The 26,516-nt window shown below is 46.3% G+C and overlaps 2 protein-coding genes across 7 annotated transcripts in view; one reads left to right on the top strand and one right to left on the bottom strand.

The window, feature by feature from the left end:
• Window positions 1-10,208, bottom strand: part of LOC138654579 (uncharacterized) — an 89,240-nt gene extending 79,032 nt beyond the window's left edge. Inside the window, exon 1 of one of the 2 annotated variants that reach the window (XR_011316388.1) lies at window positions 10,113-10,201. Coding sequence is in view for 1 of the 2 variants with exons in the window: in XM_069743477.1 (XP_069599578.1) it covers window positions 10,113-10,162 (50 nt within the window). In the remaining variant the exon portion in view is untranslated. Of the gene's footprint in view, window positions 1-10,112 lie in introns of both variants that reach the window. The other variant, XM_069743477.1, reaches the window with a different exon arrangement.
• Window positions 10,209-10,262: 54 nt separating this feature from the next.
• The window catches only part of USO1 (USO1 vesicle transport factor), a 189,544-nt gene continuing 173,290 nt past the window's right edge, over window positions 10,263-26,516 (top strand). For 3 of the 5 annotated variants that reach the window (XM_069743464.1, XM_069743465.1, XM_069743463.1), the window contains exon 1: window positions 10,264-10,479. In XM_069743464.1, coding sequence (XP_069599565.1) covers window positions 10,411-10,479 — 69 coding nt within the window. In that variant the 5' untranslated portion in view covers window positions 10,264-10,410. Of the gene's footprint in view, window positions 10,480-26,516 lie in introns of all 5 variants that reach the window. The other 2 variants (XM_069743466.1, XM_069743471.1) reach the window with 1 other exon arrangement.

Here is a 26,516-nt window from a genome sequence, read left to right as displayed (position 1 = left end):
GCTGTGGGGGTCAAGATAATACAGTAATATGGCTGTGGGGTCAGATAATACAGTAATATGGCTGTTGGGGTCAGAGATAATACAGTAATATGGCTGTGGGGTCAGATAATACAGTAATATGGCTGTGGGGTCAGAGATAATACAGTAATATGGCTGTGGGGTCAGATAATACAGTAATATGGCTGTGAGGGTCAGAGATAATACAGTAATATGGCTGTGGGGTCAGATAATACAGTAATATGGCTGTGGGGTCAGATAATACAGTAATATGGCTGTGGGGTCAGAGATAATACAGTAATATGGCTGTGGGGTCAGATAATACAGTAATATGGCTGTGGGGTCAGATAATACAGTAATATGGCTGTGGGGTCAGATAATACAGTAATATGGCTGTGGGGTCAGAGATAATACAGTAATATGGCTGTGGGGTCAGATAATACAGTAATATGGCTGTGGGGTCAGATAATACAGTAATATGGCTGTGGGGTCAGAGATAATACAGTAATATGGCTGTGGGGTCAGAGATAATACAGTAATATGGCTGTGAGGTCAGAGATAATACAGTAATATGGCTGTGGGGTCAGATAATACAGTAATATGGCTGTGGGGTCAGATAATACAGTAATATGGCTGTGGGGTCAGATAATACAGTAATATGGCTGTGGGGTCAGAGATAATACAGTAATATGGCTGTGGGGTCAGAGATAATACAGTAATATGGCTGTGGGGTCAGAGATAATACAGTAATATGGCTGTGGGGTCAGATAATACAGTAATATGGCTGTGGGGTCAGAGATAATACAGTAATATGGCTGTGGGGTCAAGATAATACAGTAATATGGCTGTGGGGTCAGATAATACAGTAATATGGCTGTGGGGTCAGATAATACAGTAATATGGCTGTGGGGTCAGATAATACAGTAATATGGCTGTGGGGTCAGAGATAATACAGTAATATGGCTGTGGGTCAGATAATACAGTAATATGGCTGTGGGGTCAGATAATACAGTAATATGGCTGTGGGGTCAGATAATACAGTAATATGGCTGTGGGTCAGATAATACAGTAATATGGCTGTGGGGTCAGAGATAATACAGTAATATGGCTGTGAGGTCAGATAATACAGTAATATGGCTGTGGGGTCAGATAATACAGTAATATGGCTGTGGGGTCAGATAATACAGTAATATGGCTGTGGGGTCAGATAATACAGTAATATGGCTGTGGGGTCAGATAATACAGTAATATGGCTGTGGGGTCAGATAATACAGTAATATGGCTGTGGGGTCAGATAATACAGTAATATGGCTGTGGGGTCAGATAATACAGTAATATGGCTGTGGGGTCAGAGATAATACAGTAATATGGCTGTGGGGTCAGATAATACAGTAATATGGCTGTGAGGTCAGATAATACAGTAATATGGCTGTGGGTCAGAGATAATACAGTAATATGGCTGTGGGGTCAGATAATACAGTAATATGGCTGTGGGGTCAGATAATACAGTAATATGGCTGTGGGGTCAGATAATACAGTAATATGGCTGTGGGGTCAGATAATACAGTAATATGGCTGTGGGGTCAGATAATACAGTAATATGGCTGTGGGGTCAGAGATAATACAGTAATATGGCTGTGAGGTCAGATAATACAGTAATATGGCTGTGGGGTCAGATAATACAGTAATATGGCTGTGGGGTCAGATAATACAGTAATATGGCTGTGGGGTCAGATAATACAGTAATATGGCTGTGGGGTCAGAGATAATACAGTAATATGGCTGTGGGGTCAGATAATACAGTAATATGGCTGTGGGGTCAGATAATACAGTAATATGGCTGTGGGGTCAGAGATAATACAGTAATATGGCTGTGAGGTCAGATAATACAGTAATATGGCTGTGGGGTCAGATAATACAGTAATATGGCTGTGGGGTCAGAGATAATACAGTAATATGGCTGTGGGGTCAGAGACAATACAGTAATATGGCTGTGAGGTCAGATAATACAGTAATATGGCTGTGGGGTCAGATAATACAGTAATATGGCTGTGGGGTCAGATAATACAGTAATATGGCTGTGGGGTCAGAGACAATACAGTAATATGGCTGTGGGGTCAGAGACAATACAGTAATATGGCTGTGGGGTCAGATAATACAGTAATATGGCTGTGAGGTCAGATAATACAGTAATATGGCTGTGGGGTCAGATAATACAGTAATATGGCTGTGGGGTCAGAGATAATACAGTAATATGGCTGTGGGGTCAGATAATACAGTAATATGGCTGTGGGGTCAGATAATACAGTAATATGGCTGTGGGGTCAGAGATAATACAGTAATATGGCTGTGGGGTCAGATAATACAGTAATATGGCTGTGGGTCAGATAATAAAGTAATATGGCTGTGGGGTCAGAGATAATAAAGTAATATGGCTGTGGGGTCAGAGATAATACAGTAATATGGCTGTGAGGGTCAGATAATACAGTAATATGGCTGTGGGGTCAGAGATAATACAGTAATATGGCTGTGAGGTCAGATAATACAGTAATATGGCTGTGGGGTCAGATAATACAGTAATATGGCTGTGGGGTCAGATAATACAGTAATATGGCTGTGGGGTCAGATAATACAGTAATATGGCTGTGGGGTCAGAGATAATACAGTAATATGGCTGTGGGGTCAGATAATACAGTAATATGGCTGTGGGGTCAGATAATACAGTAATATGGCTGTGGGGTCAGAGATAATACAGTAATATGGCTGTGAGGTCAGATAATACAGTAATATGGCTGTGGGGTCAGATAATACAGTAATATGGCTGTGGGGTCAGAGATAATACAGTAATATGGCTGTGGGGTCAGAGACAATACAGTAATATGGCTGTGAGGTCAGATAATACAGTAATATGGCTGTGGGGTCAGATAATACAGTAATATGGCTGTGGGGTCAGATAATACAGTAATATGGCTGTGGGGTCAGAGACAATACAGTAATATGGCTGTGGGGTCAGAGACAATACAGTAATATGGCTGTGGGGTCAGATAATACAGTAATATGGCTGTGAGGTCAGATAATACAGTAATATGGCTGTGGGGTCAGATAATACAGTAATATGGCTGTGGGGTCAGAGATAATACAGTAATATGGCTGTGGGGTCAGATAATACAGTAATATGGCTGTGGGGTCAGATAATACAGTAATATGGCTGTGGGGTCAGAGATAATACAGTAATATGGCTGTGGGGTCAGATAATACAGTAATATGGCTGTGGGGTCAGATAATACAGTAATATGGCTGTGGGGTCAGAGATAATACAGTAATATGGCTGTGGGGTCAGATAATACAGTAATATGGCTGTGGGGTCAGATAATACAGTAATATGGCTGTGGGGTCAGAGATAATACAGTAATATGGCTGTGGGGTCAGATAATACAGTAATATGGCTGTGGGGTCAGATAATACAGTAATATGGCTGTGGGGTCAGAGATAATACAGTAATATGGCTGTGGGGTCAGATAATACAGTAATATGGCTGTGGGGTCAGATAATACAGTAATATGGCTGTGGGGTCAGAGATAATACAGTAATATGGCTGTGGGGTCAGATAATACAGTAATATGGCTGTGGGGTCAGATAATACAGTAATATGGCTGTGGGGTCAGATAATACAGTAATATGGCTGTGGGGTCAGAGATAATACAGTAATATGGCTGTGAGGTCAGAGATAATACAGTAATATGGCTGTGAGGTCAGATAATACAGTAATATGGCTGTGGGGTCAGATAATACAGTAATATGGCTGTGGGGTCAGAGATAATACAGTAATATGGCTGTGAGGTCAGAGATAATACAGTAATATGGCTGTGAGGTCAGATAATACAGTAATATGGCTGTGGGGTCAGATAATACAGTAATATGGCTGTGGGGTCAGAGATAATACAGTAATATGGCTGTGAGGTCAGATAATACAGTAATATGGCTGTGGGTCAGATAATACAGTAATATGGCTGTGGGGTCAGATAATACAGTAATATGGCTGTGGGGTCAGAGATAATACAGTAATATGGCTGTGGGGTCAGATAATACAGTAATATGGCTGTGGGGTCAGATAATACAGTAATATGGCTGTGGGGTCAGATAATACAGTAATATGGCTGTGGGGTCAGATAATACAGTAATATGGCTGTGGGGTCAGATAATACAGTAATATGGCTGTGGGGTCAGATAATACAGTAATATGGCTGTGGGGTCAGAGACAATACAGTAATATGGCTGTGGGGTCAGAGATAATACAGTAATATGGCTGTGGGGTCAGATAATACAGTAATATGGCTGTGGGGTCAGAGACAATACAGTAATATGGCTGTGAGGTCAGATAATACTGTAATATGGCTGTGGGGTCAGAGATAATACAGTAATATGGCTGTGGGGTCAGAGATAATACAGTAATATGGCTGTGAGGTCAGAGATAATACAGTAATATGGCTGTGGGGTCAGATAATACAGTAATATGGCTGTGGGGTCAGATAATACAGTAATATGGCTGGTGTCAGATAATACAGTAATATGGCTGTGGGGTCAGAGATAATACAGTAATATGGCTGTGGGGTCAGAGATAATACAGTAATATGGCTGTGGGGTCAGAGATAATACAGTAATATGGCTGTGGGGTCAGATAATACAGTAATATGGCTGTGGGGTCAGAGATAATACAGTAATATGGCTGTGGGGTCAGAGATAATACAGTAATATGGCTGTGGGGTCAGAGATAATACAGTAATATGGCTGTGGGGTCAGAGATAATACAGTAATATGGCTGTGGGGTCAGAGATAATACAGTAATATGGCTGTGGGGTCAGATAATACAGTAATATGGCTGTGGGGTCAGATAATACAGTAATATGGCTGTGGGGTCAGAGATAATACAGTAATATGGCTGTGGGGTCAGATAATACAGTAATATGGCTGTGAGGTCAGATAATACAGTAATATGGCTGTGGGGTCAGATAATACAGTAATATGGCTGTGGGGTCAGAGATAATACAGTAATATGGCTGTGGGTCGCAGATAATACAGTAATATGGCTGTGGGGTCAGATAATACAGTAATATGGCTGTGGGGTCAGAGATAATACAGTAATATGGCTGTGGGGTCAGATAATACAGTAATATGGCTGTGGGGTCAGATAATACAGTAATATGGCTGTGGGGTCAGATAATACAGTAATATGGCTGTGAGGTCAGATAATACAGTAATATGGCTGTGGGGTCAGATAATACAGTAATATGGCTGTGGGGTCAGAGATAATACAGTAATATGGCTGTGAGGTCAGATAATACAGTAATATGGCTGTGGGGTCAGATAATACAGTAATATGGCTGTGGGGTCAGAGATAATACAGTAATATGGCTGTGGGGTCAGATAATACAGTAATATGGCTGTGGGGTCAGATAATACAGTAATATGGCTGTGGGGTCAGATAATACAGTAATATGGCTGTGGGGTCAGATAATACAGTAATATGGCTGTGGGGTCAGAGATAATACAGTAATATGGCTGTGGGGTCAGAGATAATACAGTAATATGGCTGTGAGGTCAGAGATAATACAGTAATATGGCTGTGGGGTCAGATAATACAGTAATATGGCTGTGGGGTCAGAGATAATACAGTAATATGGCTGTGGGGTCAGAGATAATACAGTAATATGGCTGTGAGGTCAGAGATAATACAGTAATATGGCTGTGGGGTCAGATAATACAGTAATATGGCTGTGGGTCAGATAATACAGTAATATGGCTGTGGGGTCAGAGATAATACAGTAATATGGCTGTGGGGTCAGATAATACAGTAATATGGCTGTGGGGTCAGATAATACAGTAATATGGCTGTGGGGTCAGAGATAATAAAGTAATATGGCTGTGAGGTCAGAGATAATACAGTAATATGGCTGTGAGGTCAGAGATAATACAGTAATATGGCTGTGGGGTCAGATAATACAGTAATATGGCTGTGGGGTCAGAGATAATACAGTAATATGGCTGTGGGGTCAGAGATAATACAGTAATATGGCTGTGGGGTCAGATAATACAGTAATATGGCTGTGGGGTCAGAGATAATAAAGTAATATGGCTGTGGGGTCAGAGATAATAAAGTAATATGGCTGTGGGGTCAGAGATAATACAGTAATATGGCTGTGAGGTCAGATAATACAGTAATATGGCTGTGGGGTCAGAGATAATACAGTAATATGGCTGTGAGGTCAGATAATACAGTAATATGGCTGTGGGGTCAGATAATACAGTAATATGGCTGTGGGGTCAGATAATACAGTAATATGGCTGTGGGGTCAGATAATACAGTAATATGGCTGTGGGGTCAGAGATAATACAGTAATATGGCTGTGGGGTCAGAGATAATACAGTAATATGGCTGTGGGGTCAGATAATACAGTAATATGGCTGTGGGGTCAGAGATAATACAGTAATATGGCTGTGGGGTCAGATAATACAGTAATATGGCTGTGGGGTCAGATAATACAGTAATATGGCTGTGGGGTCAGATAATACAGTAATATGGCTGTGGGGTCAGATAATACAGTAATATGGCTGTGGGGTCAGAGATAATACAGTAATATGGCTGTGAGGTCAGATAATACAGTAATATGGCTGTGGGGTCAGATAATACAGTAATATGGCTGTGGGGTCAGATAATACAGTAATATGGCTGTGGGGTCAGATAATACAGTAATATGGCTGTGGGGTCAGATAATACAGTAATATGGCTGTGGGGTCAGATAATACAGTAATATGGCTGTGGGGTCAGATAATACAGTAATATGGCTGTGAGGTCAGATAATACAGTAATATGGCTGTGGGGTCAGAGATAATACAGTAATATGGCTGTGGGGTCAGATAATACAGTAATATGGCTGTGGGGTCAGATAATACAGTAATATGGCTGTGGGGTCAGAGACAATACAGTAATATGGCTGTGGGGTCAGATATAATACAGTAATATGGCTGTGGGGTCAGATAATACAGTAATATGGCTGTGGGGTCAGAGATAATACAGTAATATGGCTGTGGGGTCAGATAATACAGTAATATGGCTGTGGGGTCAGATAATACAGTAATATGGCTGTGGGGTCAGAGATAATACAGTAATATGGCTGTGGGGTCAGATAATACAGTAATATGGCTGTGGGGTCAGAGATAATACAGTAATATGGCTGTGGGGTCAGATAATACAGTAATATGGCTGTGGGGTCAGATAATACAGTAATATGGCTGTGGGGTCAGATAATACAGTAATATGGCTGTGGGGTCAGAGATAATACAGTAATATGGCTGTGGGGTCAGATAATACAGTAATATGGCTGTGGGGTCAGAGATAATACAGTAATATGGCTGTGGGGTCAGATAATACAGTAATATGGCTGTGGGGTCAGATAATACAGTAATATGGCTGTGGGGTCAGATAATACAGTAATATGGCTGTGGGGTCAGAGATAATACAGTAATATGGCTGTGGGGTCAGATAATACAGTAATATGGCTGTGGGGTCAGATAATACAGTAATATGGCTGTGGGGTCAGATAATACAGTAATATGGCTGTGGGGTCAGATAATACAGTAATATGGCTGTGGGGTCAGATAATACAGTAATATGGCTGTGGGGTCAGATAATACAGTAATATGGCTGTGGGGTCAGATAATACAGTAATATGGCTGTGAGGTCAGATAATACAGTAATATGGCTGTGGGGTCAGAGATAATACAGTAATATGGCTGTGGGGTCAGATAATACAGTAATATGGCTGTGGGGTCAGATAATACAGTAATATGGCTGTGGGGTCAGAGACAATACAGTAATATGGCTGTGGGGTCAGATATAATACAGTAATATGGCTGTGGGGTCAGATAATACAGTAATATGGCTGTGGGGTCAGAGATAATACAGTAATATGGCTGTGGGGTCAGATAATACAGTAATATGGCTGTGGGGTCAGATAATACAGTAATATGGCTGTGGGGTCAGAGATAATACAGTAATATGGCTGTGGGGTCAGATAATACAGTAATATGGCTGTGGGGTCAGAGATAATACAGTAATATGGCTGTGGGGTCAGATAATACAGTAATATGGCTGTGGGGTCAGATAATACAGTAATATGGCTGTGGGGTCAGATAATACAGTAATATGGCTGTGGGGTCAGAGATAATACAGTAATATGGCTGTGGGGTCAGATAATACAGTAATATGGCTGTGGGGTCAGAGATAATACAGTAATATGGCTGTGGGGTCAGATAATACAGTAATATGGCTGTGGGGTCAGATAATACAGTAATATGGCTGTGGGGTCAGATAATACAGTAATATGGCTGTGGGGTCAGAGATAATACAGTAATATGGCTGTGGGGTCAGAGATAATACAGTAATATGGCTGTGGGGTCAGAGATAATACAGTAATATGGCTGTGGGGTCAGATAATACAGTAATATGGCTGTGGGGTCAGATAATACAGTAATATGGCTGTGGGGTCAGAGATAATACAGTAATATGGCTGTGGGGTCAGAGATAATACAGTAATATGGCTGTGGGGTCAGATAATACAGTAATATGGCTGTGGGGTCAGATAATACAGTAATATGGCTGTGGGGTCAGAGATAATACAGTAATATGGCTGTGGGGTCAGATAATACAGTAATATGGCTGTGGGGTCAGATAATACAGTAATATGGCTGTGGGGTCAGAGATAATACAGTAATATGGCTGTGGGGTCAGATAATACAGTAATATGGCTGTGGGGTCAGAGATAATACAGTAATATGGCTGTGGGGTCAGATAATACAGTAATATGGCTGTGGGGTCAGATAATACAGTAATATGGCTGTGGGGTCAGATAATACAGTAATATGGCTGTGGGGTCAGAGATAATACAGTAATATGGCTGTGGGGTCAGATAATACAGTAATATGGCTGTGGGGTCAGAGATAATACAGTAATATGGCTGTGGGGTCAGATAATACAGTAATATGGCTGTGGGGTCAGATAATACAGTAATATGGCTGTGGGGTCAGATAATACAGTAATATGGCTGTGGGGTCAGAGATAATACAGTAATATGGCTGTGGGGTCAGAGATAATACAGTAATATGGCTGTGGGGTCAGAGATAATACAGTAATATGGCTGTGGGGTCAGATAATACAGTAATATGGCTGTGGGGTCAGATAATACAGTAATATGGCTGTGGGGTCAGAGATAATACAGTAATATGGCTGTGGGGTCAGATAATACAGTAATATGGCTGTGGGGTCAGATAATACAGTAATATGGCTGTGGGGTCAGATAATACAGTAATATGGCTGTGGGGTCAGATAATACAGTAATATGGCTGTGGGGTCAGATAATACAGTAATATGGCTGTGGGGTCAGATAATACTGTAATATGGCTGTGGGGTCAGAGATAATACAGTAATATGGCTGTGGGGTCAGATAATACAGTAATATGGCTGTGGGGTCAGATAATACAGTAATATGGCTGTGGGGTCAGATATAATACAGTAATATGGCTGTGGGGTCAGAGATAATCTATATATATATATAATTGTCTAAGGGTTTTTCCGTCTGTCTGTCTGTCCTGGAAATTACGCCTGTCTGATTGGTCGAGGCAATTAGGCCTCGACCAATCAGCGACGGGCACAGCATCGACGTAGAAATCCCGCGTCTCTGATTGGTCGAGGTCGCCAGGCCTCGACCAATCAGCAACGGGCACAGCGACGATGATGTCATAATGGTTTCCATGGCGACGATGATGTCATAAAGGTTGCCTCGACCAATCAGCCACGGGCACAGTCTGCCGCGAATTCTGGAATCATCATTGTCCATATACTACGGGGACATGCATATTCTAGAATACCCGATGCGTTAGAATCGGGCCACAATCTAGTACAGTAATATGGCTGAGTGAGCCGTCTACAGTGGAGCTGATAAAATTAGGCCACAAAAAAAATCAACTCCAAACTAGACGCAACCACGGTACTAGTGGACTCGCCTGAGAAATGCCGTAAAGCGACATATGTGACGTGCTGTCCCGCAGCCCTCACCTACCTGAACACTAGTACTGACACTAGCAACTGTATGTTGTGCAGTGTGGTCATGTGACACAAGTCTGCACCCTACACGTCACCGCCACGTCCTCCGCGCATGCGCCAATCGCTGTCGCTTCCTGGTTTCATTCCTGGATGCCCACGTCATCACTCCTCCGCCGTGTACACTGGCATCATCCTCCGCCCCTTCTTCACCCTTCACCCCGCCGCGTCTTCACAGCACCGGGGCCTGTGCGTCCAGTGCTGGGGCTCTGTGTAGCGATTCTCCGGCACATTCTCACCTGACGGCATCCTTCACCATGAATTTCCTGAGGGGAGTGATGGGCGGTCAGCAGAGCTCCGGGGTGCAGCCGTCTGGCGGCGAGACTGTGAGTGCTGCTGCCTCTGGCTGCTTGTTATACGTAACGTGACGTCATACGTGTCAGATCACAGCGTTATGGGGTGTGTGGGCCCATGTCTGTTCCATGCACTGGGGGGCTGCACCTGTCCCTGTCAGAGACCCCTGTATTACCCCGTGTGACTAGTGCATGGCTTCTATCTCCACTGAGGACTTGTGGCCAGGGGTCATTCTCCATAGGTGCGGGTCTCTGCACACCTGGGGGTCAGACATGTAACCGGCGACAGCAGGGCGAGCCCAGAATGCCAGGGCGTTCCATTGTAAATGAGGAGAGCCGCCCCCCACAATCTGGGGCATTGCTGTGCCCCCCGCAATCTGGGACATTGCTGTGCCCCCCCCCCCTGCAATCTGAGACATTGCTGTGCCCCCCCCCCGCAATCTGGGACATTGCTGTGCCTCCCCGCAATCTGAGACATTGCTGTGCCCCCCCGCAATCTGGGACATTGCTGTGCCCCCCCCCCCTGCAATCTGAGACATTGCTGTGCCCCCCCCCCGCAATCTGGGACATTGCTGTGCCTCCCCGCAATCTGGGACATTGCTGTGCCCCCCCGCAATCTGGGACATTGCTGTGCCCCCCCGCAATCTGGGACATTGCTGTGCCCCCCCGCAATCTGGGACATTGCTGTGCCCCCCGCAATCTGGGACATTGCTGTGCCTCCCCGCAATCTGGGACATTGCTGTGCCCCCCCGCAATCTGGGACATTGCTGTGCCCCCCCGCAATCTGGGACATTGCTGTGCCCCCCCGCAATCTGGGACATTGCTGTGCCCCCCGCAATCTGGGACATTGCTGTGCCTCCCCGCAATCTGGGACATTGCTGTGCCCCCCCGCAATCTGGGACATTGCTGTGCCCCCCCGCAATCTGGGACATTGCTGTGCCCCCCCCCCTGCAATCTGGGACATTGCTGTGCCCCCCCGCAATCTGGGACATTGCTGTGCCCCCCCGCAATCTGGGACATTGCTGTGCCCCCCCGCAATCTGGGACATTGCTGTGCCCCCCGCAATCTGGGACATTGCTGTGCCTCCCCGCAATCTGGGACATTGCTGTGCCCCCCCGCAATCTGGGACATTGCTGTGCCCCCCCGCAATCTGGGACATTGCTGTGCCCCCCCGCAATCTGGGACATTGCTGTGCCCCCCGCAATCTGGGACATTGCTGTGCCTCCCCGCAATCTGGGACATTGCTGTGCCCCCCCGCAATCTGGGACATTGCTGTGCCCCCCCGCAATCTGGGACATTGCTGTGCCCCCCCCCCTGCAATCTGGGACATTGCTGTGCCCCCCCGCAATCTGGGACATTGCTGTGCCCCCCCGCAATCTGGGACATTGCTGTGCCCCCCCGCAATCTGGGACATTGCTGTGCCCCCCGCAATCTGGGACATTGCTGTGCCTCCCCGCAATCTGGGACATTGCTGTGCCCCCCCGCAATCTGGGACATTGCTGTGCCCCCCCGCAATCTGGGACATTGCTGTGCCCCCCCCCCTGCAATCTGGGACATTGCTGTGCCCCCCCGCAATCTGGGACATTGCTGTGCCCCCCCCCTGCAATCTGGGACATTGCTGTGCCCCCCCCCTGCAATCTGGGACATTGCTGTGCCCCCCCCCTGCAATCTGGGACATTGCTGTGCCTCCCCGCAATCTGGGACATTGCTGTGCCCCCCCGCAATCTGGGACATTGCTGTGCCCCCCCGCAATCTGAGACATTGCTGTGCCCCCCCGCAATCTGGGACATTGCTGTGCCCCCCCCCCTGCAATCTGGGACATTGCTGTGCCTCCCCGCAATCTGGGACATTGCTGTGCCCCCCCTGCAATCTGGGACATTGCTGTGCCCCCCCTGCAATCTGGGACATTGCTGTGCCCCCCCCCCTGCAATCTGGGACATTGCTGTGCCTCCCCGCAATCTGGGACATTGCTGTGCCTCCCCGCAATCTGAGACATTGCTGTGCCCCCCCGCAATCTGGGACATTGCTGTGCCTCCCCACCGCAATCTGGGACATTGCTGTGCCTCCCCACCGCAATCTGGGACATTGCTGTGCCTCCCCGCAATCTGGGACATTGCTGTGCCTCCCCGCAATCTGGGACATTGCTGTGCCCCCCCCCCCTGCAATCTGGGACATTGCTGTGCCCCCCCCCCTGCAATCTGGGACATTGCTGTGCCCCCCCCCCCCCGCAATCTGGGACATTGCTTTGCCTCCCCGCAATCTGAGACATTGCTGTGCCTCCCCGCAATCTGAGACATTGCTGTGCCCCCCCGCAATCTGGGACATTGCTGTGCCCCCCCACCACAATCTGGGACATTGCTGTGCCCCCCCCCCTGCAATCTGGGACATTGGTGTGCCCCCCCACCGCAATCTGGGACATTGCTGTGCCCCCCCCCCCCTGCAATCTGGGACATTGCTGTGCCCCCCCTGCAATCTGGGACATTGCTGTGCCCCCCCACCACAATCTGGGACATTGCTGTGCCCCCCCTGCAATCTGGGACATTGCTGTGCCCCCCCACCACAATCTGGGACATTGCTGTGCCCCCACCGCAATCAGGAACATAATAATAAGAACCTTTGTACAGCGGCAACATATTCCGCAGTGCTTTACAGTTTAACAGTTCATATGCTATTATTATTTATATAGTGCCATTAATTCCATGGTGCTGTACATGAGAAAGGGGTTACATACAGGGTTATAGACAGGGCCGTATTTAGAGTTTCTGCTGCCCTAGGCACTTTTCGTGCTGCCTCCCCCATTGGTCAGTATGACTAATGCAGAGACTGTCGGCAGTGACTTACGCTACTTTCACATCAGCGATTTTTGCCATTTGCGGCAGATCCGGCAGTTTTTTGCATCTGTCGCATAACGGATCACTTACGGTAACACTGCGTTCGGCCTCATTCATTCCCTATGGGACTTGCAGACATGTGCGGCACTTGCGGTTTTGCTGTGATCCTGCAAATGCGGTACTTGCAGCAATGGAAAAAAAAAAACGCTGCTAACGGTATTTTTTTGTCTCACCACAAGTGCAAAACCGCAAGTGCTGCACATGTCTGCAAGTCCCATAGGGAATGAATGAGGCCAAATCTATGTATATGCCCATGTAGCTCTATTTTTTTTCGTGCTGACAGTGGTCATTTAACTAGAGCTTCCGTCACGCAGCCATAAATACTTGCAGCGCTGACCCCCGTAACGTGATCGGGGGTCAGCGCTGCGTTGCCATAACAACCTGAGGTATCCTCAAGACCTCTATGGTTGTTGATGCTGGATTGCTATAAGTGCCACCGTGTGGTCGGCGCTCATAGCAATGCTGTGATTCTACTACATAGAGGTGATCTATGCATCACCTTTATGCAGCAAAGCCGATCAGGCTATGCCAGCTTCTAGACTCCCATGGAGGCTACTGAAGCATGTCAAAAGTTAAAAAAAAAAAAAAAAGTGTTTAAAAATTAAAAAAAAAAAAAAAAAAAAAAAAGTTTTAATCACCCCCTTTCACCCAAATCAAAATAAAAATCAAACTTACACATATTTGGTATCGCTGTGTTCAGAATCACACGATCTAGCAATAAAAAAAAAATGAATTAACCCGATCATTAAACAGCGTAGCGGGGGGGGGGGGGGGGGGAAATCAAACCAGAATTACTTTTTCTGGTTGCCGCGACATTGCATTAAAATGCAATAATGGGCGATAAAAAGATCGTATCTGCACAAAAGTGGTATCACTAAAAACGTCACCTCGGCATGCAAAAAATAAGCCCTCACCGACCCCAGATCATGAAAAATGGAGACGCTACGGGTCTCGGAAAATGGCGCAAATTTTTGGTGACATTGCACTTTTGCAATTTCACTGCACATGGACTTTTTTTTCCCCCCCCGTTTTCGAGTGCACAATATGGTAAAACCAATGGTGTCTTTCAAATGTACAACTAGTCCCACAAAAAATAAGCCTCACATGGCCATATTGACGGAAAAGTAAAAAAGTTATCGCTTTGGGAAGAAGGGGAGTGGAAAACGAAAAGCTCCAGTCATGAAGGGGTTAATATAATCAAACAAGTCCCATTGTGTTGATAAAGGAGATTCTTAGACTTGTAGTTCCACTAACTGCTGAGCCCCATCCTCTTTTAGAGGGGGGAGATGGGACACATCAGAGGCGGATAGCTGCACATAACTGTAAACTATCAGATGTAGCAGAGCTGAAGCGGTCATGCTGCCCTGTATGTGCTGTGTACTAGACCAGCAGCCCCCGGGGTTATGCCAGAACATCGCAGAGGACCATGCTGTGACATTAGTACAAGACGTAATGTGAGCAGAGGAGCATGATGCCCAATAAATGTGGTATATAAGAAATCACAATACGATTCCCTCAGCTCTGCTACATCCATACTGATGCCGCCTCTGCTCTGCTACTTCTATACTGATGCCGCCTCAGCTCTGCTACATCCATACTGATGCCGCCTCTGCTCTGCTACTTCCATACTGATGCCGCCTCAGCTCTGCTACTTCCATACTGATACCGCTTCTGCACTGCTACATCCATACTGATGCCGCCTCTGCTCTGCTACTTCCATACTGATGCCGCCTCTGCTCTGCTACATCCATACTGATGCCGCCTCTGCTCTGCTACATCCATACTGATGCCGCCTCTGCTCTGCTACATCCATACTGATGCCGCCTCTGCTCTGCTACATCCATACTGATGCCGCCTCTGCTCTGCTACATCCATACTGATGCCGCCTCTGCTCTGCTACATCCATACTGATGCCGCCTCTGCTCTGCTACATCCATACTGATGCCGCCTCTGCTACTTCCATACTGATGCCGCCTCTGCTCTGCTACTTCCATACTGATACCGCTTCTGCACTGCTACATCCATACTGATGCCGCCTCTGCTCTGCTACATCCATACTGATGCCGCTTCTGCTCTGCTACATCCATACTGATGCCGCTTCTGCTCTGCTACATCCGTACAAATGCCGCTTCTGCTCTGCTACATCCATACTGATGCCGCTTCTGCTCTGCTACATCCATACTGATGCCGCTTCTGCTCTGCTACATCCATACTGATGCCGCTTCTGCTCTGCTACATCCATACTGATGCTGCTTCTGCTCTGCTACATCCATAGTGATGCCGCTTCTGCTCTGCTACATCCATACTGATGCCGCTTCTGCTCTGCTACATCCATACTGATGCCGCTTCTGCTCTGCTACTTCCATACTGATGCCACCTCTGCTCTGCTACTTCCATACTGATGCCACCTCTGCTCTGCTACATCCATACTGATGCCGCTTCTGCTCTGCTACATCCATACTGATGCCGCTTCTGCTCTGCTACATCCATACTGATGCCGCTTCTGCTCTGCTACATCCATACTGATGCCGCTTCTGCTCTGCTACTTCCATACTGATGCCGCCGCTGTCCGGTCTCCTAGTAACAATTTTGCACAAGTCTTGACACCTGGAGATGTCACATTGTGTAGTAATTCTGTGTAAGACCATAGGCTTCTCACTAGGTTTCTAATGCACGGAGCCGATTTGCACCATCCACTAAGCTGCGGCTCTGCAGTGTGTGCTGGGACCTGTAGTTCCACTCAAGCTGCACAGCTATAAGCTAGTAAGTAACCCCTGCCACAGAGACTGGGGGCTGCATAACCCACCTTCTAAAACTCCCAGCACAAAGTCTGCCTCCCATTCTAATAAGTACAAAAAGTTGTGCAGTCCGCCCCCCTTCCCCCACACCACCTGCAGCGGACTGAGGACAGGACACACAGCATTGACCTGCTGGAGGTCATTCGGCAGAGCACGGAGCCTGGCTGCATCTGCAGTGAACCGGAGCAGCTCCTGCTAGGTGTTGAGGAGAACTAGGAACCACGTGACACAGGCAGGTCACATGACTCGTCCCTGCAACATCTCCGCTCTGAAGACTGACTGACTGACTGAGCCAAGGTGGGTGGGCGGCCGACCCCAGACTAAGAACCCGAACTATAAAAAAAAAAAACACCTTGCTCGGGTGCCGCCCCCCAGCATGCTGCCGCCCCAGGCACCTGCCCTCCAGTGCCTAATGGCAAATACGGCCCTGGTTATAGATATCGTTTACAGTAAACAATATACAAGTCATAAGTAAGAACGTTAACAATACAATAATTAACCCCTTTTTGCCATTAGACGTACTGTTCCGTCCATGTGGGGTGGGCCCTACTTCCCGTGGACGGAATAGTACGTCATAGGCGATCAGCCGCGCTCATGGGGAGAGCGTGGCCGATCGCCATCAGGTGTCAGCGGATTATTACAGCTGACATCCGGCACTATGTGCGAGGAGCGGTCACGGACCGCTCCTGGCACATTAACCCCCGGAACACTGCGATTAAACATGATCGCAGCGTTCCGGCATAATAGGGAAGCATCGCACAGTGAGGGGGCTCCCTGCTTGCTTCCCTGAGACCCTCGGAACAACGCGATCTGATCGCATTGTTCCGAGGGTCTCCTCCGTCCTCCCTGCAGGCCCCGGATCCAAAATGGCCACGGGGCTCCTTCCGGGTTCTGCAGGGAGGTGGATTTCAAGCGCCTGTTCAGAGCAGGCGCCAGGAAGCCTCCCTGCAGTGCCTGTGTGATCGCTTATCTGACACAGTGCACTGCAGTGTCAGATCAGCGATCTTACACTATAACATGATACCCCCCCCCACCCCAGGGGGAAATGTAAAAAAGTAAATATTTACATGTGTTAAAAAAACACAATAAAAGTACACATATTTAGTATCGCCGCGTCCGTAACGACCCGACCTATAAAACTTTCCCAGTAGTTAACCCCTTTAGTGAACACCGTAAAAAAGGCAAAAAAAAACCGACGCTTTATTATCATACCGCCGAACAAAAAATGGAATAACACGCGATCAAAAAGACAGCTATAAATAACCATGGTACCGCTGAAAACGTCATCTTGTCCCGCAAAAAACGAGCCGCCATACAGCATCATCAGCGAAAAAATAAAAAAGTTATGGCCCTCAGAATAAAGCAATGCAAAAATAATTATTTTTTCATATAAAATAGTTTTTATCGTATAAAAGCGCCAAAACATAAAAAAATGATATAAATGAGGTATCGCTGTAATCGTACTGACCCGAAGAATAAAACTGCTTTATCAATTTTACCAAACGCGGAACGGTATAAACGCCTCCCCCAAAATAAATTCATGAATAGCTGGTTTTTTGTTAATTCTACCTCACAAAAATCGTAATAAAAAGCGATCAAAAAATGTCACGTGCCCGAAAATGTTACCAATAAAAACGTCAACTCGTCCCGCAAAAAACAAGACCTCACATGACTCTGTGGACCAAAATATGGAAAAATTATAGCTCTCAAAATTTGGAGACACAAAAACTATTTTTTTTTGCAATAAAAAGCGTCTTTTAGTGTGTGACAGCTACCAATCATAAAAATCCGCTAAAAACCTATAAAAGTAAATCAAACCCCCTTCATCACCCCCTTAGTTAGGGAAAAATAATAAAATTAAAAAAGTATATATTTCCATTTTCCCATTAGGGAGGGATAGGGTTGGGGCTAAAGTTAGGGTTTGGATTACATTTATGGTTGGTGTTAGGGTTAGGGGTGTGGTTGGGATTAGGGCTAGGGGCGTGGTTGGGATTAGGGCTAGGGGCAGGTTTGGGTTAGGGGTGTGGTTAGGGTTATGGTTAGGGTTGGGATTAGGGTTAGGGATGTGTTTGGGTTAGGGTTTCAGTTATAATTGGGGGGTTTCCACTGTTTAGGCACATCAGGGGCTCTCCAAATGCGACATGGCGTCCGATCTCAATTCCAGCCAATTCTGCGTTGAAAAAGTAAAACAGTGCTTCTTCCCTTCCGAGCTCTCCCGCGCGCTCAAACAGAGGTTTACCCCAACATATGGGGTATCAGCGTACTCAGGACAAATTGGACAACAACTTTTGGGGTCCAATTTCTCCTGTTACCCTTGGGAAAATACAAAAGCGGGGGCTAAAAAATAATTTTTGTGGAAAATTTTTTTTTTTTTAATTTTCACGGCTCTGCGTTATAAACTGTAATGAAACACTTGGGGGTTCAAAGTTCTCACAACACATCTAGATAAGTTCCTTGGGGGGGAGGGGTCTAGTTTCCAATATGGGGTCACTTGTGGGGGTTTTCTACTGTTTAGGTACATCAGGGGCTCTGCAAATGCAACGTGACACCTGCAGACCAATCCATCTAAGTCTGCGTTCCAAACGGCGCTCCTTCCCTTCCGAGCTCTGCCATGCGCTCAAACGGTGGTTCCCCCCCACATATCGGGTATCAGCGTACTCAGGACAAATTGGAGAACAATATTTAGGGTCCAATTTCTCCTGTTACCCTTTGGAAAATACAAAACTGGGGGCTAAAAAATAATTTTTGTGGAAAAAAAATATTTTTTATTTGCGAGGCTCTGTGTTATAAACTGTAGTGAAACACTTGGGGGTTCAAAGTTCTCACAACACATCTAGATAAGTTCCTTGGGGGGGGGAGGGGTCTAGTTTCCAATATGGGGTCACTTGTGGGGGTTTTCTACTGTTTAGGTACATCAGGGGCTCTGCAAATGCAACGTGACACCTGCAGACCAATCCATCTAAGTCTGCGTTCCAAACGGCGCTCCTTCCCTTCCGAGCTCTGCCATGCGCCTAAACAGTGGTTTACCCCCACATTTGGGGTATCAGCGTACTCAGGACAAATTGCACAACAATGTTTGGGGTCCATTTTATCCTGTTACCCTTGGTAAAATAAAACAAATTGGAACTGAAGTAATTTTTTTTGTGAAAAAAAGGTAAATGTTCATTTTTATTTAAATATTCCAAAAATTCCTGTGAAGCACCAGAAGGGTTAATAACCTTCTTGAATATGGTTTTGAGCACCTTGAGGGGTGCAGTTTTTTGAATGGTGTCACACTTGGGTATTTTCTATCATATAGACCCCTCAAAGTGACTTCAAATGTGATGTGGTCCCTAAAAAAAATGGTGTTGTAAAAAAATTAGAAATTACTGGTCAACTTTTAACCCTTATAACTCCCTAACATAAAAAAAAAAATTGGTTCCAAATTTATGCTGATGTAAAGTAGACATGTGGGAAATGTTAGTTATTAAGTATTTTGTGTGAAATAGCTCTGTGATTTTAAGGGCATAAAAATTAAAAGTTGGAAAATTGCGAAATTTTCAAAATTTACCATTTTTTTCACAAATAAACGCAGGCAATATAGAAATTTTACCACTATCATGAAGTACAATATGTCACGAGAAAACAGTGTCAGAATCATCAGGATACGTTGAAGCGTTCCAGAGTTGTAACCTCATAACGGGACAGTGGTCAGAATTGTAAAAATTGGCCAGGTCATTAACATGCAAACCACCCTTAGGGGTAAAGGGGTTAAAGCAAAATAAGACGACCCTGCCTGTAAGAGCTTTCAGTCTACAATGAGGTGAGCGAGATACAAAGTACAGGTCCTTATTTACAACTAGATGGTGGCCTGATTCTAACGCATCGGGTATTCTAGAATATGTATGTAGTTTATTTATGAAGTTTTCAGAGTAATGCAATTTATACACAGGATTCGGCCTGCCGCGTCCAATTAGCGAAGCGTGGTTCAAATTCCGCGCCAATTCGCGGGCTGACTGCGCCTGTTGCTGATTATTCGCGGCCGGGCGTGACCAATCAATGAAGCCAGGGCCGGCTCCAGGTTTTTGAGGGCCCCGGGCGAAAGAGTCTCAGTGGGCCCTCCTCTTTCACATATACCACGATTCATGATGCACAGATACAGAAAATAAATATAGCACAGCCAAGTAGCATATAGCACAGCCACATAGTATGTAGCACAGCCACGTAGTATATAGCACAGACATGTAGTATATTGCCCAGCCACGTAGTATATTGCCCAGCCATGTAGTATATTGCCCAGCCATGTAGTATATTGCCCAGCCACGTAGTATAGAGCACAGCCACGTAGTATAGAGCACAGCGATGTAATATATACCACAGCCACGTAGTATATAGCACAGCCCACATAGTATATAGCAGGGGTCCCCAACTCCAGTCCTCAAGGCCCACCAACATGTCATGTTTTCAGGATTTCCTTAGTCTTGCCCAGGTAATAATTGCATCACCTGTGCAATGCAAAGGAAATCCTGAAAACATGACCTGTTGGTGGGCCTTGAGGACTGGAGTTGGGCACCTCTGGTATATAGCACAGAGATGTAGTATATAACAGCCCACACAGTATCTAACACAGCCCACATAGTATATAGCAATGTGGGCACCATATCCCTGTTAAAAAAAAGAATTAAAGTAAAAAATAGCTATATACTCACCCTCCGTCGGCCGTTTCACCATCCGTTTACCGATGCTCCTCGCGACGCTCCAGTCCCAAGATTGCATTGCGGTCTCGCAAGATGATGACGCAGCGAGACCGCTACGTCATCATCTCGTAAGACCGCAATGCATGGACCGGTCATCGGAGCGTCGCGAAGAGCGGGAACGGCCTGAACTTGATCCGGGGGGCCGACAGAGGGTGAGTATATAATGATTTTTTTTAATTTTTAACAGATCTTTTTACTATTGATGCTGCATAGGCAGCATCAATAGTAAAAAGTTGGTCACACAGGGTTAATAGCAGCGTTAACAGGGTGCGTTACACCGCGGCATAACACGGTCCGTTAACGCTGCCATTAACCCTGTGTGAGCGCTGACTGGAGGGGAGTATGGAGCGGGCACTGACTGCAGGGGAGTAGGGAGCGGCCATTTTGCCGCCGGACTGTGCCCGTTGCTGATTGGTCGTGGCTGTATTTGTGGTGTTATTGGGTGCAATGTTAGTCGAAAGTCGTTTGCAGAGCTCAGTGGTCGGTTAGGCCAATAAACAGAAATTAGGGAGGAGATGTATGGGGGTGCCGCACTGTGGAGAGCTTTGTGGGTGAGAAAAAGTACTTTGAATTGGATCCTATAATGAATGGCCAGCCAGTGAAAGGACTGGTGAAGAACGGATGCGTCCGAGTACCAATTAGCCAGATGGACGGCCACATTGCGTTAGTGCAAATCCGTTAAACGGATGTGCTAAAAATAAGCTCAAAATTGTCTTTTTGTGGTGTATTTTTGCCATCGCGTTAACACATGTGGCTGTGTTAGGTCATTTGCGTTTGCAATAGAGTTCTATGGCAGAAGGAACGCTTCCGTTCACTGTGCGTTTGCCGTACCGGATCCGAAAACGTAGTCCCGGTTGGAAGGTGCGTCACAAACTAACGGACCGTTGCAAACGCATGCCGATTTTGACATGAGTTAGAATCCGTTACACTAATGGAAGTCTATGGGTGCGTTAACATTTCCGTTACATTGTGTTAGTGCTGCTTACAAACGGATCCTTTAAACGGAGTGCCCCAATGCAATGTGGACATGGCCTAAGGATAGACTGGAGAGAGGAAAGTCAAGTAAGGGGGAGTCAAATTAGTAGAGCGTTACAGTAGTCCAGGCGGGGGTGGATCAGGGCGACAATGAGGGTCTTTGTTGTGTCCATGGTGAGAAAGAGGCGGATTCTAGAGATGTTCTATAGGTGTAAAGGTACCTTCACACATAACGATATTGTTAACGATATCGTTGCTATTTGTGACGTAGCAACGATATCGTTAATGAAATCGTTATGTGTGACAGCGACCAACGATCAGGCCCCTGCTGGGAGATCGTTGGTCGCTGAATAAAGTCCAGAACTTTATTTCGTCGCTGGACTCCCTGCTGACATCGCTGGATCGGCGTGTGTGACACCGATCCAGCGATGTCTTCACTGGTAACCAGGGTAAACATCGGGTAACTAAGCGCAGGGCCGCGCTTAGTAACCCGATGTTTACCCTGGTTACCATGCTAAAAGTAAAAAAAAACAAACACTAGATACTTACCTACCGCTGTCTGTCCTCCAGCGCTGTGCTCTGCACTCCTCCTGTACTGGCTGTGAGCCGGAAAGCAGAGCGGTGACGTCACTGCTCTGCTTTCCGGCTCACAGCCAGTACTGGAGGAGAGCAGAGAAGCAGAGCGCAGCGCTGGAGGACAGACAGCGTTAGGTAAGTATCTAGTGTTTGTTTTTTTTTACTTTTAGCATGGTAACCAGGGTAAACATCGGGTTACTAAGCGCGGCCCTGCGCTTAGTTACCCGATATTTACCCTGGTTACCGGCATCGTTGGTCGCTGGAGAGCGGTCTGTGTGACAGCTCTCCAGCGACCAAACAGCGACGCTGCAGCGATCCGGATCGTTGTCGGTATCGCTGCAGCGTCGCTAAATGTGAAGGGGCCTTAAGCGGCACAAGCGGGCAAGAAATTGTATACGTGAGGTGTAGGAAAGATAGTTGTCAAACATAACACCCAGACAGCGGGTGTTATTATGGTGCCACCCACGGAGAGGGAAATGTCAGATTTAGGGAGGTTAGTAGATGGCGGGAGCAGCAGAAGTTTAGTTTTGGAGAGGTTGAGTGTCAGAGAGCGGACATGATGTTGGAGACTGCAGACAGAGTCACTGGTGTTCTGTAGTACAGCGGGGGTAAGGTCAGGGGATGACGTGTATAGTTGTGTGTCGTCGGCATAAAGATGGTACTGAAAGCCAAATCTGCTGATGGTCTGTCCAATTGGGGCCGTGCAGAGAGAGAAGAGAAGGGGGCCAAGGACTGAGCCCTGAGGTACCCCGACAGTGAGAGGAAGAGGAGATGAAGTGGAGCCAGAGAACAGAACACTGAAGGAGTGGTCAGAGAGATAGGAGGAGAGTCAGGAGATGGCAGTGTCCTTTATGCGTGACATTTCTGTTTCCGCCACTCGCAATCGGGGATATCGCTGCGCCCCTTCCCCCGCAATCGCTGTGTGTCCCCCCCCCCCCCCCCCCCAGCAATCGGGGATGTTGCCGTGCCTTCCCCCATAATCAGTGACATCGCCGTGCCGTCCCCCGCAATAGGGGACGTCGCCGTGCCTTCCCCCACAATCGGAGACACCAGTGCTACCCGGCAATAAGTAAAAGGGGTTTCCAGGACTATGGTATCGATGCATTTTTTTTTTTTAGGATATGTCATCATTATCACACTTGAGGGATTGCACATCTGGCCCCCACCGATCAGTAGTTCTCAGCTCTGGATATACATAGTGTGCAGAGTAGAAGACCCCTGCTCCAGTCACAGTCCTGGAAATAGGAGCTGTGCTGTTCACTGTGTACATCTGGCCGCCACCGGAGCTGAGCACAGCTGATCGTAGAGTGCTGGGCTTCGGACCCTCGCTTATCTCACGTTGATGACCTCTCCTAAGAGTAACTTGATAAATAAAGACAAACTAACATCACTCAAAAAGACAAGTTCCTATATATTTTTTTTTTTGTAAGGTACTTTGCTATATGTTTTCCATCCTTTTAGTGTCATCAGAAGCGCCATGTAAAAGCCTGTTTACTCTTCTTTTTGCATCTTATACTATGTCTTGGTACTTGATATCCTGGTTTTGATTAACCCTTTTAAGTCCTCCCACTCACTGTCGTATTGTCTTTCAAAGCCATATTTTGTCTCCCATTCCAGTGTGTGGGGCCTTTACTGTACTATATGTGCCTCCGATTTCACACAAAATCACCATCTATTGGAGTCAGTAGGAGGTTGCCATTGTGCCACTTTCTATAGGACTCTGTATATAGCGTTTTTATTAATCGGAGCCTTGCTTACATAGGAGATTGGCTCTGTTTATACGGCAGCACACAGAACCCACTCAGCTTCCGATGCGAGCCCTGCACAGACTCGGCCTAACGTTTTATGCATTCATCAGACAGGATCAATATACAATTTTATTATATTGCCCAAGATAAGCAATGTTGCTTGTGAGAGTGATTAAGGGGAACCTGTCACCAGGTTTGTCCCATATGAGGTAAGGCCAATACCTATCAGTCCTCATGCACATCATTCTAATATGCTGTATGTCTGCCCCCTATCCGGCCTGCAACACCAGAAAAACACCTTTTATAAATACTCGCCTACTGGGTGGTCCAGTCCAATGACGTCTCTGGGCTTGATCTGGCGCCTCTTCTCTTCTTGCACTGCCATCGTCCTTGCTTCAGGTCGATGACTTGTTACGTCATACATACAATGTCCTGCACTGGGCTCCTGCTCAAGCGCACCTCTCTCTGCCCTACCGCGGGCAGAGTAAAGTGCTGCAGTGCACATGCGTCGGCGCTCTTTAGCCTATTTCTGTGCATGCGTACTGCAGTACTTTGCTCTGCCCTCGGCAGGGCAGAGAGAGGTGCGCTTGCGCAAGAGCACAATGCCAGGGACACCATGTGGATAACGTAGGGCACATCGTCCACATGAAGAAGAGGCACCTAACCAAGACCGCAACGGCCATCATACCCGACTGCTCCGTAGGTGAGTATAATGAAAGGTCTTTTTCCTGTCTTGTATGCTGGGTTGGGGCCATATATTAGAATGCTGTATATGGGGGGCTTACAGGTACTGGCCTTGCCTCATATGGGACAAATCTGGTGACAGATATCTTAACCCCTTATCGACCAGGGGTATTTTTAGTTTTGCATTTTCATTTTTTGCTCCCCTTCTTCCCAGAGCCATAACTTTTTTTATTTTTTGGTCAATATGGCCATGTGATGGCTTGTTTTCTGCGGGATGAGTTGTATTTTTGAACGACATCATTGGTTTTACCATGTCATGTAACAGAGAACGGATAAAAAAATTCCAAGTGCGGTGAAATTGCAAAAAAAAAAGTGCAATCCCAAACTTGTTTTTTGTTTGGCTTTTTTATTAGGTTCACTAAATGCTAAAACTGACCTGCCATTATTATTCTCCAGGTCATTACAAGTTCATAGACACCAAACAAGCCTAGGTTCTTTTTTATCTAAGTGGTGAAAAAAAAAATTCCAAAGTTTGTTAAAAAAAAAAAAAAAAATTGTGCCATTTTCTGAGACCCGTAACGTCTCAATTTTTCGTGATCTGGGGTTGGTGAGGGCTTCTTTTTGCGTTCTGAGCTGGCGTTTTTAATGATACCATTTTTTGCAGATACGATCTTTTAACCCCTTACCGGCATCGGACGTACTATACCGTCCGATGCCGGCTCCCCTGCTTTGATGCAGGGCTCCGCGGTGAGCCCGCACCAAAGCCGGGACATGTCAGCTGTTTTGAACAGCTGACATGTGCCCGTAATAGGCGCGGGCAGAATCGCGATCTGCCCGCACCTATTAACTAGTTAAATGCCGCTGTCAAACGCAGACAGCGGCATTTAACTACCGCTTCCGGCCGGGCGGCCGGAAATGACGTCATCGCCGACCCCCGTCACATATCCGGGGGTCGGCGATGCGTCTCCATTGTAGCCATAGAGGTCCTTGAGACCTCTATGGTTACTGATTGCCCGTCGCTGTGAGCGCCACCCTGTGGTCGGCGCTCACAGCACACGTGCAATTCTGCTACATAGCAGCGATCAGCAGATCGCTGCTATGTAGCAGAGCCGATCGTGCTGTCCCTGCTTCTAGCCTCCCATGGAGGCTATTGAAGCATGGCAAAAGTTAAAAAAAAAAGTTTAAAAAAATGTGAAAAAAATAAAAAAAACATAAAAGTTTAAATCACCCCCCTTTCGCCCCAATCAAAATAAATCAATAAAAAAAATATCAAATCTACGCATATTTGGTATCGCCGCGCTCAGAATTGCCCGATCTATCAAATAAAAAAAGTATTAACCTGATCGCTAAACAGCGTAGCGGGAAAAAAACTCGAAACGCCAGAATTACGTTTTTTTGGTCGCCGCGACATTGCATTAAAATGCAATAACGGGCGATCAAAAGAACGTATCTGCACCGAAATGCTATCATTAAAAACGTCATCTCGGCACGCAAAAAATAAGCCCTCAACCGACCCCAGATCACGAAAAATGGAGACGCTACGAGTATCGCAAAATGGCGCAATTTTTTTTTTTTTTTTTTTAGCAAAGTTTGGAATTTTTTTTCACCACTTAGCTAAAAAATAACCTAGTCATGTTTGGTGTCTATGAACTCGTAATGACC

This window comes from Ranitomeya imitator, chromosome 1 (genome assembly GCF_032444005.1).
Source record: "Ranitomeya imitator isolate aRanImi1 chromosome 1, aRanImi1.pri, whole genome shotgun sequence".
Classification (NCBI taxonomy): domain Eukaryota; kingdom Metazoa; phylum Chordata; class Amphibia; order Anura; family Dendrobatidae; genus Ranitomeya; species Ranitomeya imitator.
This window is presented reverse-complemented; position numbering and strand designations above follow the sequence as displayed.